Here is a 17,690-nt window from a genome sequence, read left to right as displayed (position 1 = left end):
AGATGATATGCCAGTGCTTATCCTTGTGTACTTGTAGTTTAGTTATGCAAACAACATTAATAAGCTTCTAAGCACACTCACCTGTACCCAGCACCTTTTCTACATACTGCCTTTCAGACAAAAAAGGTGCACAGTATTTTCAACAATATGTGGAAAAACCACTTTGTCAGCTCATCTAGACATATTTGCTTCACTATGGACAATACTTGCTGGGATTTTTTGTATAGATTTGAGCTGTTCAAGGGCATTCTAACTGAATTCACATTAGATTTTGTCCCCTCCCACCACCATTTCACACTCCCCTTTTGCTTTATCAGCGAGTGCCTCCCCTACCTGGGATATAACCCTCTTCAACCAATACATCAACTCACCTAAACACTTCCTCACCACTGGACCAGAACATAAGAAAAAAAAAAAGAATTAAGAAAAAAAAATAAAGCCACCAGTTTATTTAGAGAAATCTTTTCTTTAATTGTCAGTCTGGAACGCTCTGATGGAAGCGGACTCAAACCGCAGAGGACAGAGTGATGGAAGCCGCAGCCAGGACCAGAAGTTGTCACATAGCAAAGAGGATAAGGAATGCCACCATCAAACAGAAGAGACCCATGGCCTCAGACAGGGCAAAGCCCAGGATGGCATAGGAGAAAAGCTGCTGCTTGAGAGATGGATTCCTGTATGTTGTACAAGTGGGGGAACAAACCAGAGAGGGAAGAAAAACAAACACACAAAAAGATCCACGGTGAGAAAAAAAAAACCAAACCAGAGCCTGTATCACAGAAAGACAGGATTATGTCACACAGGCAACGTATTTTGGAGTACAAACCAGCTTTATGGCAGGTAACTACTGGCTGGAATGAGAAAGTCATAATTCTTCCCTGGTTTTAGTGATGTAGACACACTGAAGCCCGAAGGCTGGCTTCACGTGCCCTGGTGGTACCAAGCAACAGTTCCTGCTAACAACTAGTGCTTCATCTCTTCTAGAGGCAGACAGAGCTCCACAGAGCAGCTGCATCATTTAGAAGTAACTACAGGGTGGATTCAAACAATTCATGTGCTTTCTTACTATTTATTTCAAGAGAATAATGAATTATAACAACTATTTTATAGTCCAATGAGGACTGCTTCAGTTAAACACAGTATCTGCTTATATATACTATGCGTGTAGAGCTGGACATATATTGCAAAGAAAACTCTACTAATCTACCAAGTTTAGTGCTGGGAGAAGGGAATAAATTCAAGCCAGCCTAGCATCTTACTTACCTGGCATAGCCAATGATCAAGCTGCCGAACACTGTCCCAATGCCTGCTCCTGAACCAGCCACCCCAACTGTGGCAGCACCAGCACCAATGAACTTAGCAGCAGTGTCAATATCCCTGGAAACGGCACTGGTTTGGAACTCACGGCGGGTCAGCTGTGGATAGGAAATGCCAGCTGGCTGTAGGGCATAGGAGAAGAAACATAATAATGACACTTTTAATCATAAACAGAAAAGTTTACTAAAACATGCTCACCATTTATCTTCTACTCAAGGCAGAGCAAGACCAGCCAAGCTTGCTAAGCTATCTCTAAACTGGCCTAGAAGCCACCATATTACCCCATGTCCCCATATTACCCACCCTCTAGATACACAAACTTACTCCTCCATCTCAGGAGAAACCATCAAGTATCACAGGCAGCGAGTACAGAAACACAGGACCCAGTTTACCACATAAAAGTCTCACCTGTACAGTCTGAACCTCCGGCCTGCTGAAAACAGACACTGAAACTGGTCTGGCCAGGGCCCTGGAACAGCACCGGAACTGAAGCAAAACACAGACAATTAACTCCTATAATTGGATGTGGCCGCACTAACCCTCAGGGAAGAGCAGTTATTTTAAGAAGAACAGTCTTAGAAATTCCTGAAAACATCTTAAGTATGAAATAAGACTAAAAAGCAAAGGCACGTGCAAATGGGGGATATTTCTGTTTTAGCCAGCTGGATTAAGTCCACAAGCAACACTAGCACAGACCACCCAATGTAGCACAGTGTCACACCTGCTACAGCAGTTTAGTTATTACTACAGTTCCCTATCTTTTCTTCCTAATTCATACCTGGAATGAAAGGGGTGGCCGACTACCTCTGTGACAATCACTTAGCTTATCTTTGGAGACGCCCTTGGGCCTACAGTTCATCGCACATCTATTAACATGGGAGGTATCACTCTGGTCACCAGAGGTCACCTTGTTTCCCCTCCTTGATAAATCCTCGGTATGACCAGCTTGCGCAGTCCCACCTCAGCTGAGGGTGGTCGGCACAGCGTTTTGAACCAAGCAACACACCGAAAAGCTTCACAATCGTCCACGCCCACTAAGCATTACTATACTCCTCTTAAGACAGGCGACTTACCAGAGCTGGAGAGCTGAGGAGAGCCAAAGGAGCCTGCATTTTGCTTAATCTAATACAAATAAACAGAAAAAGAAAGGGAATTGGGAATCCCAATGCTACCGCCACCAGCCAGCACCCTCCTCCCGGGACTGGCCCACCACACGGCTACCTGCAGCCCCGTCGCCGAGTCGTGCCCGAGGCTTTCCCCACCGCCCCCACGCGCGGCTCCGTGTTCCCCCGCCTCCCTCCCCCAGTTAATCCTCCTCAGGAGCCTTCCCAGGGCTGAGCCTGCGCCTCCCCGGCACGGGGCGCGCCCCCACGGCGGGCCAGCCGTGCCAGCCCGAGCCCAAAATGACAAAATGCCCTAGGGGGGCCTGGGAACAGCGGAACCACCACGCCTGTCGCGCCCTCGGCGGCTGCCGCCTCCGAGCAAAGGGCACGGCCCGGCCAGGCCCCGACCCCGCGGGCCGCCCAAGCCCGGAACGACTCCGCGGCCAGCGGCACCTCCCCCACTGGCGCCGGGACGCGGCGGGGCCCGGGGCGGGCCGGGCGGGCCAGGAGCGGGGCCCACCTGCGCGGGGTCCGCTCAGGGCTGCGGCGGCGGCGGCTGCGAGAGGCTCACCTTGCCGTGTGCCCCCGCGTCCTCCGCGCTCATTGGCTGCCGCCCTCCGCGGCGCGCGGCATCCTGGGCTAACATCCGCCTTCCTGATTGGCTGCGGCCGAGCGAGCACCTCCCGCCAGCATCCGGGACAGCGGGACGGGGCGGGAGGGCGGTGTCACTACGCGGGCCGCTATTGGCTAGTTATTTTCACTGGGTGCTTGCTGATTGGATGACGGCCTGGAAGTCTTCAAGAGGACCATGAGGCCAGTGGGGTTGCTCTTGTACCATAGAGGTGACCATAGAGGCCGGGCGGTGATGCCGGAGGGGCGGGGTGGGCGGGGCAGCTGGTTGCGGTGTGCCGGCGGCTGCTGCGCCCGCCCCCTCCCCAGTCTCTTTTAAAAGATCATTTTGAATGTTTAAACGTCTTCCCGTGCTTTATTGCAGTGCCCGGTTCAGTCTCAGGGCCGCTCTGCGCGTCGGGTCCGTGCGTCGCTGGAGCCGCGGTTGAGGCCGTGGGGCCTGGGCAAGGCCCGGCTCCGTGCCCCGTGCCCGGGGGCTGCCGCCGGGGTGAGCCGGGAGAGACAGTGGGCCCGTCCGGGGCCTCCGGTGTCCCGCTTACCGGGGTGTCCCGGAGGGCCCTCCCCAGGCCTGCAGCCCCTTACCAGGGCTTTACGCTCCCGCTTTGCTAACCTCCCTGAGCTTTTTTTCAACCCCCTCCCGAGCCTGGCGGCCCAGGGCAACCGGTACCGGAGTTCTCTGTCTTTCCCCACCCCGTAACCGGAGCGCTGGCACGGAACGGGGGTATCGGGGCGGGGGGATCCCGTATCGAACTACAAGTCCCAGCAGCGGGCCGGGACCGCCCAGGGGGAGGTATCCCGAGCAGGCGGCACGGGGACGGGGGCCTCCGCCTTTTCCTGGGCTTCCGCCTCTCCGCGCAGTCTCGGAGGTTTCCAACGGTGCCTCTCGGTGAGTGGGGCGGGGGGCGGAATGTGACGGGGTCCCCTGTACCCCTCCCGGCCCGGAGTTCTGATGTCCCCCGCGAGGGTCGTACGGGAGGCTGGGGGGGGCGATCCTGCGAAGCGGCGACGACACTTACGCTTTCGTTTCCCGGCGGTGGCACCGGGGGTGTCCGGCCTATGGGGTGGGGGGAACAGTCTGGTCCTCTCCCCAGCGGGACCCCACTCGCGGGGATGCTAACGGGCACCGGCTGCCGGCTGTGGGGGCTGCCCGGCGCATCGGGTGTCCAACAGCAGCTGGAAGTTGGTCTCGCTTGGGAAAGGGGATTCCATGATTCCATGTTTTTCTACATCTTCGGGACGCTGCAGGTGAATGAAAGAAGCAAACGGCAACAGCGAAAGAAAAGGGAAAAAACCAGGAATTTCCCGGAGAGAGGCTGGGCCATAAGCACCAGAGGAAGCGGGATTTATTCTGCTCTGCTCAGGGTGAGCTGTTATGATACCTCGTTAGGCATTAACACCCCGAAGGTGTGGCTGTCCCAGTACCCTCAGGCGGCAGCAGCCTCACGCGGCCTCTCCTGCCTTCGCTGATGACTTGGAAGCTGTTGGCGTAACAAAAATGTGAACGTTAATAAAATGTCCTCTCCCCTCTACTTCCTGTCATCTTTTTGTGGAAGTGAATCACACGCTCTGCCATCAGCACGCTCTGCACAGCCTCTGGGCTTGTTTGCCTTCAAGATTACAAGTATTTTCACCAAAACCAGCATCTTTTCTTGCTTTTTTTTTTCTTCTTTCAGCAAGGCCTATTGTTTTTCTGCATCCAGCCAATGAGTCTTCATTTTCTTTAACCTTTGTCGCAGCAGGGGCTCATGTCCTGTCCCAAAGCAATGCAATAACATGATTAAGGTGCTGTCCTTACATCTATTTTCTTTTTTTTTTATCTCCTCCATCTGGTGGCTGTCAAGAGATCCCTTGCGTTTGGGAACTGCAAATCATAAGGCACATCAAGGTAGGAAAGATTGACAAGAGCCAGATAAAGGCTGAGGCTTAGGTGAATTGCACACCATTTCCAACGCTTTACTGAAATAACTAAAAGTACGCTGCAGCCCTGGGTGTCCTGGAGGATTGCACCGCATCCATTTGTAGGGGTTGCCCTGCCTTCTACTCCCAGCAGGAGGAATTCCCCTCCCAAGGTAGCCTATGTCAGTGCAGTTATCACTGCTCTTTCCAGCTTGGATACCTTTTCCTTTCTGAGTGCAGCCCCACAGTCCCCATCTAAACTTCTGCCTGATTGTCAGGCTATTATTTGGCACAGAATACAGGTGATCTCCTGGATGATGCCCAAAAAAAGAGCAGGGTTCCTGGGAGCTTATTTCCATGTGAAGCTTCTGGATTGGAGGTGACCTGAAATGCTCCAGTAGGATGATTGCTCATGATGAACTTTCCCTCTGTTCTGAGGTCAATCCTTGCTTGCTGCTGCTGTCACTAAAATCAGCTGAGAAGGTTCTGCTTTGGATTCCTGGAATTGAATTGTCTGGGATTGGTGGCAGAGCTTTCTCAGCAGTGATCTGCCCCTTGACAGATTGCCAGGGCTGAAGCCTTTCTGCCTAGAAGACCTCATGGCAAAGAGGGTGATTTATTGTTGTGTTTCCAGTCCTGCCTAGGCTCCTGGCAGTTTGCATACTGCTTTGATCAATGTACCTCGTACAGATTTATGTTGTGTGATTTGTAGTGTCACAATGCACTGCAAAGTTTCCTGTATAGATAACTCACACAAAAGCTTTAATGCTGTTTGTTGACCCTGCTGTCATGCAACATATTCATTTCGATACTGAGAATCATCTTGCAGTTTCAGCATAGCAGTCACGAGTAGCAAGGCTATAATAGCCTCATGACGCAGGCTGGTGAGACAGAAGTACGACGATCTGCCTCACCAGGATCTCCTCTGTTTCTGCTTTTCCATGGGAGCCGAGCTTAGCAAGGTACCTCTTTTCCCTTGAAGCCAGGAAGCTGAAGACGAAAGATACTATGTTTGGAGGTCAACTCACTGCATCGGATTTGAATGCAGATGACAGGGAGGCTGTTGAATTTGCTTGTCACCAGCATGACTGTGTCTTGTGTGTCTCACCACGGTCAGCCAGTGAAGGTGGAGCATGTTAGGGCTGGGAATGCACAAGTTGTGGAGCTCCTAGCATGATAGATTGTAAGCTGCTATTTTTGTTGTATACTACTGTTGAAGCATTTTACTGATGCAGTGAAACCTCTGTTCTTCTCGAGCAACATACTTGTGTCCAGATTTCACAAGAGCTGATGCACCCCCACATTAACTAGCTACGGTGGGGGTGTGCCCGGAGTATCACATCACATTAAAAACATGATGTGAGGCTGCATGTGGGGACAGCCGGCATTCCAGCAGGGTCTTCAAGCATGGGATCCCACCAGCCGGCACACATTCTCCTGCTGCTGCAAGGCACCACTGCCTCTCGCGTGTGGCAGATCTGTAGGTTAGTCAGTGGGTCTGGTTCATGGAAGGAGAGAGGCTGTTGTGCCATACGAGCAGCCTCAGAGTGCCAGGCTCTGTGGCTGAGAAGTGGCAGTCAGGTGAAAGTCTTGCATGTGTCTGCTAAAGAGGATCTGCAAGCTGCCATGGATGTCCGGAGCAGCCTGGGCGCAGTGGCAGGGACACCAGTGGGCTCACGTGCCTCGCTGAGAAACCCTGGCATGTGCTTAGGGGGTTTGGACCTCACAGCCGCGTCATTCCCAAGCTGTACCTGTTCATACCCTTCACGGATACAACTGCATTGGCAGCATCTGGAGATGAGATAATGCCCCCCTCCTTTCCTCTTATAGACTTCCACGATGGACGAGACCTCCGATGAGCCTCCCACTTCCGTGGTCCTCTTGGACAACTGCCACTTCTCCCAGGTCATCTTTAACAATGTGGAGAAGTTTTACGTTCCCGGAGGAGACATAACCTGTTACTATACCCTCACACAGAACATCGTTCCTCGTGGGAAGGACTGGGTGGGCATCTTCCGGGTAAGTGACTACTGTGAAACCAGATGTGCCAAGTATGAGAAAGCAGCAGCAGGCAGAAACAAATAGCTTGGGCTTTGATAGAACGGGGTTGGGGAATTTTTTCAGTAATAACCTTGTGTAGTGGAACATCTTTATTGTGCCTAGGGACAAAGTGCCAGACGCGTTGTGACCTGAGCAGCCTCAAGGCTAATCAAACACTCCAATTATCCTTTCATGCATAGACCACAGCTCTTAAAAGTCGGTATCAATGGAAAACTCCTCCCAGTAACTGATCTATGTGGAAATGTAGTCCCATGACCACAGGATAAACAGGAACTGTGTGATGCCATGTAACAATTTTGCTGTTGCAGGTGGGATGGAAAACAACGCGGGAGTATTACACATTCATGTGGGCCCCTCTGCCTGGTGACGTCCACGGTGATACCGCTGTGCAGCAACAGATCCAGTTCAAAGGTGTGTTGGGCACTTGGGTCACTGAGGCGATGTATGCACACATGCACACACAGGCATGCGCACAGACTCATGCCTTAGTGCCGCTAATAGGCACTACATTTGGAATTACAGAATGTAGGACCATGCTTTGGGAGACTTTATTTCAAATCCCATAATAAATCACAACGTTTTGAATCTGCTAAATTCTGCCATCCTGAGTGATATGGTTTGCATTCTTATTACTGGCACAAGGGGTTACTAACAATTAATAACAATAAATAACATTGCAAGAACAATACTGAACTAGGATGTCGTGGTTTTCTGTGATTCTCACTATCTGTGCTGTATAGTTAAGATGTAGAGGAATGAAGGCAGTGGGTTGATTGATTATCATTGATAATATGCAGCTGTGGCCTTGCCTCGAAGGCAGTGAGTTGATTGACATGGACGATGTGCAGCTGTAGCTTGTCCCACTAAGCAGTTAAATAGCCCTGAGGAGTGTGGGAGAGGTCATTGGGCAGAGGGAGAGTTAGTGTTGTCTGGCTGTTGGAGGAAGGTGAAACAGCATGGATGGTAGAATCTGACCAACAGTAAAAGCCTTGTTGCAGCCAGCTAGTTTGTTTGTGCTGCAACATTAAAAGTACTTGAATAATTAGAGGCTGGACATGATGGGATTGTTGTGCTTGTCTGAAGGTTACTATCTCCCGAAAGATGATGAATATTACCAATTCTGCTATGTCGACCAGGATGGTGTGGTCCGGGGAGCCAGTGTGCCTTTCCAATTCAGAGCAGAGACTGAGGATGATATCCTGGTGGTTACCACGCAGGTATGTGCCCTCTCTTCCCTTGCTTTTTGCTGCCTCTGCTTTCGTTAGCATATGCTTACTGCTAATGTGGAGTGATCTGGTAACCTGGATGCTAAGCTGGGACTCAGCAGACTTGGATTCTGTTCTTGGCTTTGCTACTGATCTGTCACACAAATTTGGGCGGCCTTTGTTTTTCTACCTGCCACTTACCACTTAGTTGGTGAGCTCTTTGTAACAGACAGCAACTTAATATATAGCATTTCAGGGCATTTTGAATACTTTTAAATGTGTATGTTAGTTGCATGGAAACAGCCTGCCGTTAGGTGGGAGTAAGGGGATGTGGAGGGACAATAATGAGGTTCTGTGAAGCTAAGAATTCTTTCTGTAGTGTCTTGTGTGCAGCCCTTTTGTTAAGAACTACACTGCACTCATGGTCCTAATCTAACAAACTGATTTTGGGGCTGCAAGCCCAAAGTTCTGTCTGCGCTGACTTCTGCAGATGCAGAAGGCATTGAGCATCTCCAGAGATCAGGGGTAATATGTGCTCAGTATTCAAGAACTGGGTTGATGGTCATTTTTGGCCAGGCTAGGGAGAGTGAAGCAGCAGTCTGGTCTGCGCTGCTAGTGAAAGCACGGGGAGGTACGTGGTGTTCCTTTTGCAGAGCTCATCTTTCTTTGCACTGTGCTGTTTGGAATGTAGTTTTTCAGTGCTTCTGTTATGACCGAACAACTTTGTTGCTTGCTAGGGAGAAGTGGAAGAGATTGAACTGAAAAACAAAAACTTGCATAAAGAAAATGAGGAGCTGAAAGCAAGCTGTGCAAGTCTGCAGAAACAAAACAGTGATCTGCAGGAAGAGCTTAAGAAGACGCAACTAAACAAAAAGGTTAGTAACTCAGAACCTTAGAAGGATGAAGAGGGACTAAGTTAGGTATTGTTCCACTGTATACTTCCAGAGGTTTCTCCCCATATTGTGTTTAATCCTTTATCAAATCATACAGCACAACAGTACAGTATCACTTACTGTGATAAGAACAATAATTATGAACAAAAGACATCTTCAGACACAGGAGTCAGGAACATATGTAAAGGGGAGTGTTCAAAAATGTTTTGTAGACTGTCCTGAAATCACGTTATCATTATCTTTCCTTCCTTCAGTTTTGCTTAGGTCAGACCCCATTTCATTGATATTATGAAAGAGTAGTCAGGATGCAAAGGAGAGATTTTCCTTCTTCAGAGGGGCTGATTAATAGTGTTGCATTTGAGGGTTTTTGCACATCCAGTGCAGAGCAGGACTATTGCTTAGGCCCCATTTACCTCCTGTCAACCTTACTGTGATTTTCAGGAGCTGCAGGATAGTCTAGAGTCTCTAAAGAGCAATGCAGAGAAGCTGGAACTGGAGCTGAATTCCCTGAAAAAGGAAAATGAACATCTAAAGGAGCGGGATGACTGCAAAGAGACAGAACTGCTCCAGTAAGTGTATTTACAGCAATTCTCAAAGTAGGGTTTTGTGTAAGCACCTTGCCTATAGGGGTTAAATTTCCATCCATGAGAGTATGGTGTGTTTTGATTTGTTTTGAGTAGAATCAGAGAGCAAATTCAGAACATGACCTCTGACAAGGAACGCCTGGAAATCAGACTGAAAACAGCCCTGGATCACGTGGACCAGCTGCAGGTAGCAAACAGCTGCCCTCCTTTGCTTTTACGAACTGTCTCTGATGGAATCAGTTTCCCTTGCTCAGAGAGCTGAGCAACTTTGTGTAGTATGTGGTGTATGAGTTTCTTTTTTGATTTCTTGGGTTCTTGAGGAAAGTGTCAACCTTTGATATGATTTGACCTCCAGGAAACCTCAAGAAAGTTGTGTTCTGGAATGATGGATAGAGGGGAGTGTGCTAAGAGAAACTGTAAGGATTTTATTCCTTAAAAATGTTCCCTTTGCATGCTCATTAAGTTGACCAAAGTCAGACTGTTGTTTACCTCCTGCTAGCTAAGGATCTAGGCACTAAACACTTCTGTTTAGAAAAACATTCTAAAACTATGTTCAGTACTTGGATGAAAACAAGACTTCTAGCTGGGAGGTATGTGAAGGGAGAAGGTAGACTGAAAATAGCTTGGTGGTTACGTCTGGGATGTGGGAGACCCAGAACCATGGGCTAACCATCTGGCTGTATGTCTCTGTTTTTCTCTTTGCTTTCTGACTTCCCAGACGAGAAGTGTTGTGTTGAAACCTAGCTCTTCAGAGAAAGTCTGAATGAATGCTGTGTTCTGATGAATACATCAGCTCCAGTGCATTCCCATGTAACCAGTCTCAGTTTCTACAAAGGTTTTAATGGGAAAATGTTTTCAGGAAAAAAAAATTAATCATTGGTGGGTTCTAGAGCTTTGCCTTCTACAGCAAAAGGTGCCTGTGCTCCTCACTCAGAGTTGTTGGATTTTCACTTTTTGCACACCCTTGTTTCTCCCTAGTCTCAAGTGCTGAATTATGAGAAAGAAGTAGAAATCCTCTCTCATAGGGACCATGACAAGACAGAGCAGCTTGAAAGTTTAAAGGAAGAGAATAGCCAGTTACGCATGGCTAGAACTGAACAGGTAAAGCTGTCCCTGAGTATCGTGGTGCTTGGGGGAGCCAGGGCAGGGAAGCAGAGGTATCCTCTGTGATGAGCAGTAAAAATATTGCTCAATCTTACAAGAGTCTAAGGGATTCCATGACAGAGAAATGTCTGTGGTGGTGTGGGTGTTCACATAGGTGGCTCTGTGAACATGCCATCTGACAGATTTGTATAGTATGTATTCTTATAGTATACACGTATGGTTTAGTTTTGGAAGAAATGTCTGTATAACTAGACATTGTAATTTTGATTCTCTGAGGCAGGAAAATTCAGCCTCTGTCTTGATCCCTTGAGTCTGCTCAAGGGATAAAGTAAATCAGTGGGAAATCAGGATTGATACTTAGCTGATTGCAGGTAACTGCAGGTAACTGCAGCTAAGCAAAATTGTTCCAGGACTGGCATTTAGTGATAAATAAAACAAGTTACCCTAAATCTGCCCAGACTATATGCTGTAAACTTTACCTCCAACAGGAAGCTGACTAGTAATTGGTGTGAGGTGGCAGCCTTGCTGGTCTTCTCCCTGTTGATGTTTTTGTATCTTTCTCATCTTTTAATATCTCAAATTTACCATTTAATAATCAGTAAAATAGATGCAATGTGCTCAGAATACAACAAAATAAGCTGTGAACAATACAAAGTTTCTGTTCTGCAGTTTGGTGCTCTGCCCCACATCATTCTCCAATACCTCTTTGCAATTCTTCTTGTGAAAATATGAGACTTCTGTGAAAAAGGAGCAAAATAAGGAACTTGAACGTTGAATGGAAATCTTGAAAGGATCTGTTGTGGTCTAGCCCCAGCCAGAAACTAAGTACCACGCAGCTGCTTGCTCATTGCCCATCTGCTCTGCAGAGGGATGAGGAGGAGAATCAGAAAAGAATGTAAAACTCAAGGGTTGAGATAAGAACGATTTAATTATTAAAAATAGGAGGAAAAAACCCCAAACCAACAATAATAATTATTAATAATTATAATGAAAAGGAGGGAGAAGGGGAGAATAAAATGCAAAGGGAAGGGAAAAAAACCCAAGTGATGCTCAATACAATTGTTCACCACCTGCTGACTGATGCCCAGCCAGTCCCTGAGCAGCAGTCGGCCTGCCTAGCCAACTCCCCCAGTCCCTATACCATGTGTGATGTCCTATGGTATGGAATATCCCTTTGGCCAGTTGGGGTCAGCTGTCCTGGCTGTGTCCCATTGCAATTTCTTGTGCCTCTCCAGCCCTCATGCTGGTGGAACCTCAGAAACTGAAAAGTCCTTGACTTAGTATAAATGTTAAGTAGCAACAGCTAAAAACTTCAGTGTGTTATTAACATTGTTCTCATGCCAAATCCAAACCACTGCACTGCAGCAGCTAAGAAGAAAATTAACTCTGTCCCAGCCAAAACCAGGACAGGGTCAGAGGCCAAACTCTCACTTTTGTTTGTCCCACTGCCTGCAGAATGAGCAGGTGCCCAGCATTTCTGGGAGAGCAGCTGGAGAGGTGGTCCTGAGTGCTGAGCACAGAGCTCTGCTGTATTGCATGGAACCCGTTGGTACCTGTGCAGGGAGCTGAGGCCCACTGACAGCACTGTTTTCTGCCTTCCGATTTGCAGAACCATCACAGTTTCCCCATGATGTTACAGATGACTATATGTGTAACAAATCTAAGTTTATGGACAAAAAGGCTTGCTTTTCTGAGGTAACTTCTGCAGACCTTTTAGAAGGAATCCACAAACCTTAGCAGTGGAAATCACTCCTTGAAGGAATGTGAAGTATATAAAAGGGCAGCATGCTGTGGTATTTCTTTCTGCTGAAGAAACTATCATTGGCAGTGACTGAGGCCATCATATAGTCTTTAGCCTGTTGCCCTGAGTGACCTTCTAAAGGTGCTTCTCTCTCTGTGTGTGGTGCTCAGGAAGCTTTTGCAGGCTGTACTCTCACTTTGGCATTGGAGATTGGATGCCTAAAATAGATGATGTGATTACCTCTGCTGTGATGCCAAATGTTCAGAATTCTTAGAGTGATACTTGGAGAATGACTGCAGAATCCCCAAGTACTCTAGCTTATCTAATTTACTGATTTAATTCAAGAGTCAGCTACAAGATTAATTCCTAAAGATGTACTGGCTACCCACCATCAATGCAAGTCTCACAGCACCAGGAAGCCTGACAGACTCGGATAGCTCTCACCTGCCAGGGTGGATTTTTCAGCTGTACGAGCTCCTTTTCTTCAACGTCCCTCTTAGTTTGACCTCCTGTATGTCCCCTACAAAGGTCATGTGTCATCTCACATGTTGTAATGAAAATACAGAGTGTAAATGAGTGGGATGTGGAGATACCTAGGTGACAAACCATGAAATGGTAAGACTCCCACTGAAAGGGAAGGGTTATTTGTTGGTAAAAATGCAGCATGAGGCAGCTAGTATGAGAGCTCCAGTGCTTGGAGCTGTCGTCATTTTATGTGTCAGTTTCCCATGATTTACCGATTGCCACTCTTCCTTCATAGCAACAAACCCGCGACTTAATGAAAGAACTTGAGGAGCAGAAGTGTTTGTTTCAGGTTCTGCAGGCAAAAAAGAATGAAGCTGATGAAGAAAATCAGGTGAGAACTTGGGACAACTCCTTTGCCTTTTTCCTGTATTGAATATGACACTAATCTCTCGGTCTAGTGTTCAGTTCCATTAACCTTTCTACCATACGGATCACTAATTGTGCCTGCACGTGGGCCATCACCTGAAGGCTGGCTGCCAGGCTGCCTGCAGGCACGTACAAATGACTCTGTGTGTACACTCACAGTGTGTTGCTGCCACGTCTGTACAGCCTAAGAGGAAGGGTCCCAAAACTTGCACCTTTTTCCCCCACCAAAGAATAGGCTGGTTTAACCATGATAGTGTGGGGTTTTTTAAAAAATTCTGTTAGCTTAATTCTGACACCACTGGAATGAGTGGACTTTACTCATTTAAATGGACATATTTGTTTTGTCCAGTCTAAGTAATGATTGCTCAGTTTTGTTCCTTACTCTGCATGACTTCAGGAGAACCTTCTGTCTTTTAAAGTGTATTCCTCTGTTGTGATCATGCTGTCTGCCTTTCTGAGCAGGCCACAGAACAGATCCTTGCCCACTCTTACCTTACTTTCCCAGACAGTCAAGCAGGACTAACGCTGAGCTACCTAAAAATTTAGAGCAATTTTGATTCTGGCAAAAGAGGATCTATGTTAGTGCAAGGTATGACTTTTCTCAGAAATGGTCTCCTAAGCTAATGGAAATGCATTCTACCCTTTGCAGAAATTAATGGAAGAGAATAACAGACTGCTGAGGCATCTCTTTCAGGCTGCAGAGGCTTCTTCCTTCTCTGTTTCACAAGCTCAAGCTCCAGTTCGAGCTCCTGAAGTAGGAGGCCTTCTGTTTGGAAATCCATATTATGGTGAGATTACTTGGCATTCTGTCTGAAACTGCAAATGCATGGCAGTTAAAGTCCCGGCAAATTATCCTTCCTCTCAAATTGAATGCTGTAGAAAAGACATTATCAACAGCACCTCTGTGCAGCTTTGTGGGTGTGCAGATGACTTGGCAGCTGCAAAATGCTGCCAGGTGTTAAGGGTTGGCTTAAGCGATCAGCTGTCTGTTCATTTGCTGCCAAGAGAGACAACTATTAGCTAGTTTATTCAGCTGTGAGACAGCTAGTTCTGTGGCTTATATCCAGTTTCCATAGTCCTAAATATAGAGGTTTAGATGCAGAACCACATCCTCATGTTTCAAGAATCACTAGTTATCATCACATTACATTGTTAATAACTTTGCTGCAGCTAAATTAATATATTATTTTTTTCCAGCTGCAGGAACAAACCCAGGGGCAGGAGATGCAGACATAGTAAGTAAAGTGGACACAACTGGACATGAATTACTGGTTTGAAATAAAAAGCTCCAAGTTCAGCTCTTTGGCCAATGGTCTACTTGCTGGTTTAGTCCTAGTAAGACAGCGGACAACAAAAGTGGATCCACATATGCTTAATGTGTGGAATTAACAAGAGTTATATGTCTTAAGGAAAAGAAAGGAAACTCTGTTGACCTTAATCTCTAGATACTGCTAAGAGCTGGTCCTCAATGTCAGAGTAAGCAGCATGCAGCTGCTAAACACCTTATTTCATATTGGAGACATGGACATGTGCTATGTGGGATGGAACGTTCGAGAACCTCTCAGAAGCTCTTGACTTCTAAGTGCTATTTAGAGAAGCCTGGAGCCATTTGGAAAACATGAGGGTGTAAGAAGTCAGAAAGACTTGTCCAAAAGTGATAATAGCTGACTACTAAGCTTTTCTTTTTCTTCTCTTCTAATATCATTTTTAAACTGACTTTATTTGCATTTGCTTTGTACTTCAGGCTTCTATAAGGAAATGCCCCATGTGTGATGAAGTATTTCCTGAAGACATTGAAACAAGCCAGTATGAGGCCCATGTGCAGAGCCATCTCCTGGAGTGCCCACTCTGCAGTGAGACCTTTGAAAAGTCCAATAAGCAGGTGTTTGATGACCATGTTTTTTGTCATGGCCTGGAATAATTCTGAATTCGTATCTGCTCTGTAGAATAGGTAGCAGAGGCCGCAGTATAGAATAGACCAAAGTCACTGTATAGGCTTAATTCATGCTAAGATCACCCAGACAAGACTGACTATGCCACTAGTACTGTAATTCTGACCCTTCTGTTCCATGCAGCATATGACCAACACATAAATCAGGTCAGACATCCACATCCTGAAACTGAATGACCATCATCAAGCTTGAGTTCTCTGTCTTGGATAAGGATATATGCTTGGTAAATGAATTGCAAATCCTATAATTGGTAATGTAGCTGAGCGTGGTACCAGTTCTTTAGAACAGGATTGGCCATGTAACTGTTTATGGGCCAGGTGATGGGAGGTGGTACAGCAGTTTTCTGTACTTGGCTGATACATCTCTATTATAATGGGTTTATTCTTTAATATAGCACTGTGATTGCTAACCAAAGACCAGAGACACTTTATAATCTTTTAGGATCACACCTTCAGCCCTGCTCAGCTTCTGGAATGCAGAATTAATAATTAATAAGTAAAAGTCTGAATAAAAACAAATCTCACTATCAGCCGTAAAGCAAGTGAAAGAGATGTATTTATATAGAGACCAAATATCCATTTGCAGATCTGAAGGTTTAGAGCTGTCCTTCTAGCAAAGTAGGCAGCACAGCTTATTCTAGGTTGAGGCACACACACTTTCTCCATCCATCTCGGGATGAGAATGAGAAAAACCTGATGTTTCTGAGAGAGGGAAGGTCGGTGTGGTGTGGAGCCCACAGGAGAGCAGTAGCCAAGTTGTCTCAGCAGCACAGAGGATAAATGGTCTCTTAGTCAGAAACTGGGCATCCTCATTTAAAGGAAACTATTAATTTGGATTATTTCTTTTATATTTCTAAACCTTCTGGATTTACCAAGAAGAGCCTGTTCTGAAACCAAAACAATGTGATTCAAAAATAAGTGCCTTGGGATATTACAATGCTTTGTGCATAGATTATCCAGTTACTATTTTAATTTCTGCTTCAGGATTTTCAATTTATGATTAACAGCTCTTTTTTCCATGCAAACACTAATGGTTAAAGGTTTATTATCCAGCTATATTAGACTGTTTCCTGCTGACTATCTGAAGCAATAGAAAATCCTAAGTTTACACAGTTCTAAGAATATTTAGAGTAACAAAGACTTCAAAATGTTTTGACTGTTTTGATTCTACACAACCTTTTTATCAATCTCTTAAAACTTAAATAGAGTATTTCTGTCTTGAGATGTACTATACTGATAAGCATTATTTAAAAAAAACCTGTAACAGAAAATAACTGCAAACAAAAATAAAAGCGATACAAAGAAAAATCTTTGAAAAAGATGTTTATGTCTGATCATTCCTAAATAAATTGGAGGAATTGATGGGGGCTCTTCAGGGAGCTATTTGCAAGCTTTCAATTACTTGCTGAAGCTCTGTATAACAAAGTACTTAAGCACCTCTCTGAATAACTTTTAGCATGCAAAGCAGTATCCCTAAGGGTAGCGAGACTCTGTTCAACAGAAAACACATATTTAACTGGTTGATCCTCAGTGGCTTCTCACAGCATGGGAATATATCACAAAGGCCAAAGGATAGTATGGGATAATGAGGAAAAAAAAAAATCCAGGAAAGTAAAATGACCTGTGTGGGATCTATTTGTTTATATCTGTTCCCAGTAAAGCTCATCTAAATACCTAGAGCTGGCTGAATTTCTTCTGTGTCATAGGAAAGTCCAGCATATCAACACCTTTTTTCCCTAGGCTAGGAGAAAAAGCTGAAAAGCTTCTCGCTTGGGATGATAAAATATTATTTAAAAACTACTTGGTATTGTACATATTTTGACAGTGATTACTGTAGTCCATCTCAACGTTCCTGGCATAGCTTTATCCCAATTTTGACAATCAAACATTCCCCAAAATGAGGCTCATTTTTAACTGAACCCTTGTTTCCTCAGGAGAAGCCCTACTGTTTTTCAAGAAAATGCTTACCCTGGCCCCCAACCTTTTCCCATACGTCCTTATTCTAAACTATATTTTTCATCTTTTACTGCTTTGTATCCTGACAGAAGCAGATTAGATGTCGAGAGATGCAAAAGTAAATTTTACTAAAACCCTGGTAGTTCACCCAAACGCCTATTATCAGACCTCTTTCCTTTGTACGCTGTGGCTGGTACTGGCTTTACCACCGCCTATCCTAAAGTCAGACCCGGCCACCTGGGTTTGGAGTTCTGTCATGACACTGCCTACGTCCTTGAGCTACCGGTGCCAAGTGCTAGCACCCCCCTCTCCATCCCTTTGGCACTGGTGCCTATCGTTGTCCATTTGCCTGCTCCTGTCT

General features: G+C 46.2%; 2 protein-coding genes across 6 annotated transcripts in view; one reads left to right on the top strand and one right to left on the bottom strand.

The window, feature by feature from the left end:
* Positions 1–446: 446 nt before the first annotated feature.
* The window catches only part of ATP5MC1 (ATP synthase membrane subunit c locus 1), a 57,347-nt gene continuing 40,103 nt past the window's right edge, over positions 447–17,690 (bottom strand). Inside the window, exons 1-5 of one of the 3 annotated variants that reach the window (XM_056362353.1) lie at positions 2,989–3,067; positions 2,388–2,436; positions 1,723–1,800; positions 1,261–1,436; positions 447–671 (exon numbers count right to left, since the gene is read on the bottom strand). In XM_056362353.1, coding sequence (XP_056218328.1) covers positions 557–671; positions 1,261–1,436; positions 1,723–1,800; positions 2,388–2,426 — 408 coding nt within the window. In that variant the 5' untranslated portion in view covers positions 2,427–2,436; positions 2,989–3,067 and the 3' untranslated portion in view covers positions 447–556. Of the gene's footprint in view, positions 672–1,260; positions 1,437–1,722; positions 1,801–2,387; positions 2,439–2,937; positions 3,068–17,690 lie in introns of those variants that run through there. The other 2 variants (XM_056362352.1, XM_056362354.1) reach the window with 2 other exon arrangements.
* CALCOCO2 (calcium binding and coiled-coil domain 2) lies at positions 3,341–15,904 on the top strand. 3 transcript variants are annotated; one of them, XM_056362350.1, is made up of 14 exons: positions 3,341–3,933; positions 4,293–4,409; positions 4,889–4,932; positions 6,774–6,962; positions 7,313–7,415; positions 8,088–8,221; positions 8,947–9,084; positions 9,544–9,671; positions 9,783–9,873; positions 10,665–10,787; positions 13,292–13,387; positions 14,072–14,210; positions 14,620–14,657; positions 15,167–15,904. In XM_056362350.1, exons 4-14 carry the CDS (start codon positions 6,783–6,785, stop codon positions 15,341–15,343), a joined length of 1,347 nt encoding a protein of 448 aa, XP_056218325.1. In that variant the 5' UTR covers positions 3,341–3,933; positions 4,293–4,409; positions 4,889–4,932; positions 6,774–6,782; the 3' UTR covers positions 15,344–15,904. The 3 variants fall into 3 exon arrangements, with proteins under 3 accessions (XP_056218325.1, XP_056218326.1, XP_056218323.1); XM_056362348.1 differs by lacking the exon at positions 4,889–4,932 and having other exon boundaries at positions 3,346–3,933; XM_056362351.1 differs by lacking the exons at positions 4,293–4,409; positions 4,889–4,932.

The sequence above is a fragment of the Falco biarmicus genome, chromosome 17 (assembly GCF_023638135.1).
Source record: "Falco biarmicus isolate bFalBia1 chromosome 17, bFalBia1.pri, whole genome shotgun sequence".
In the NCBI taxonomy this organism is placed as follows: domain Eukaryota; kingdom Metazoa; phylum Chordata; class Aves; order Falconiformes; family Falconidae; genus Falco; species Falco biarmicus.
The sequence above is the reverse complement of the archived record's forward strand: the minus strand, read 5'-3'. Positions and strand labels throughout refer to the sequence as shown.

What these genes read in the sequence shown, in the direction of transcription:
- CALCOCO2 (XM_056362351.1), top strand. Translation starts at nt 6,783, where the DNA reads ATGGACGAGACCTCCGATGAGCCTCCCACTTCCGTGGTCCTCTTGGAC. An exon ending in AAAGAGACAGAACTGCTCCA is followed by an intron (nt 9,672 to 9,782) that starts GTAAGTGTATTT and finishes TGTTTTGAGTAG; the next exon opens with AATCAGAGAGCAAATTCAGA. An exon ending in GTTTGGAAATCCATATTATG is followed by an intron (nt 14,211 to 14,619) that starts GTGAGATTACTT and finishes ATTTTTTTCCAG; the next exon opens with CTGCAGGAACAAACCCAGGG.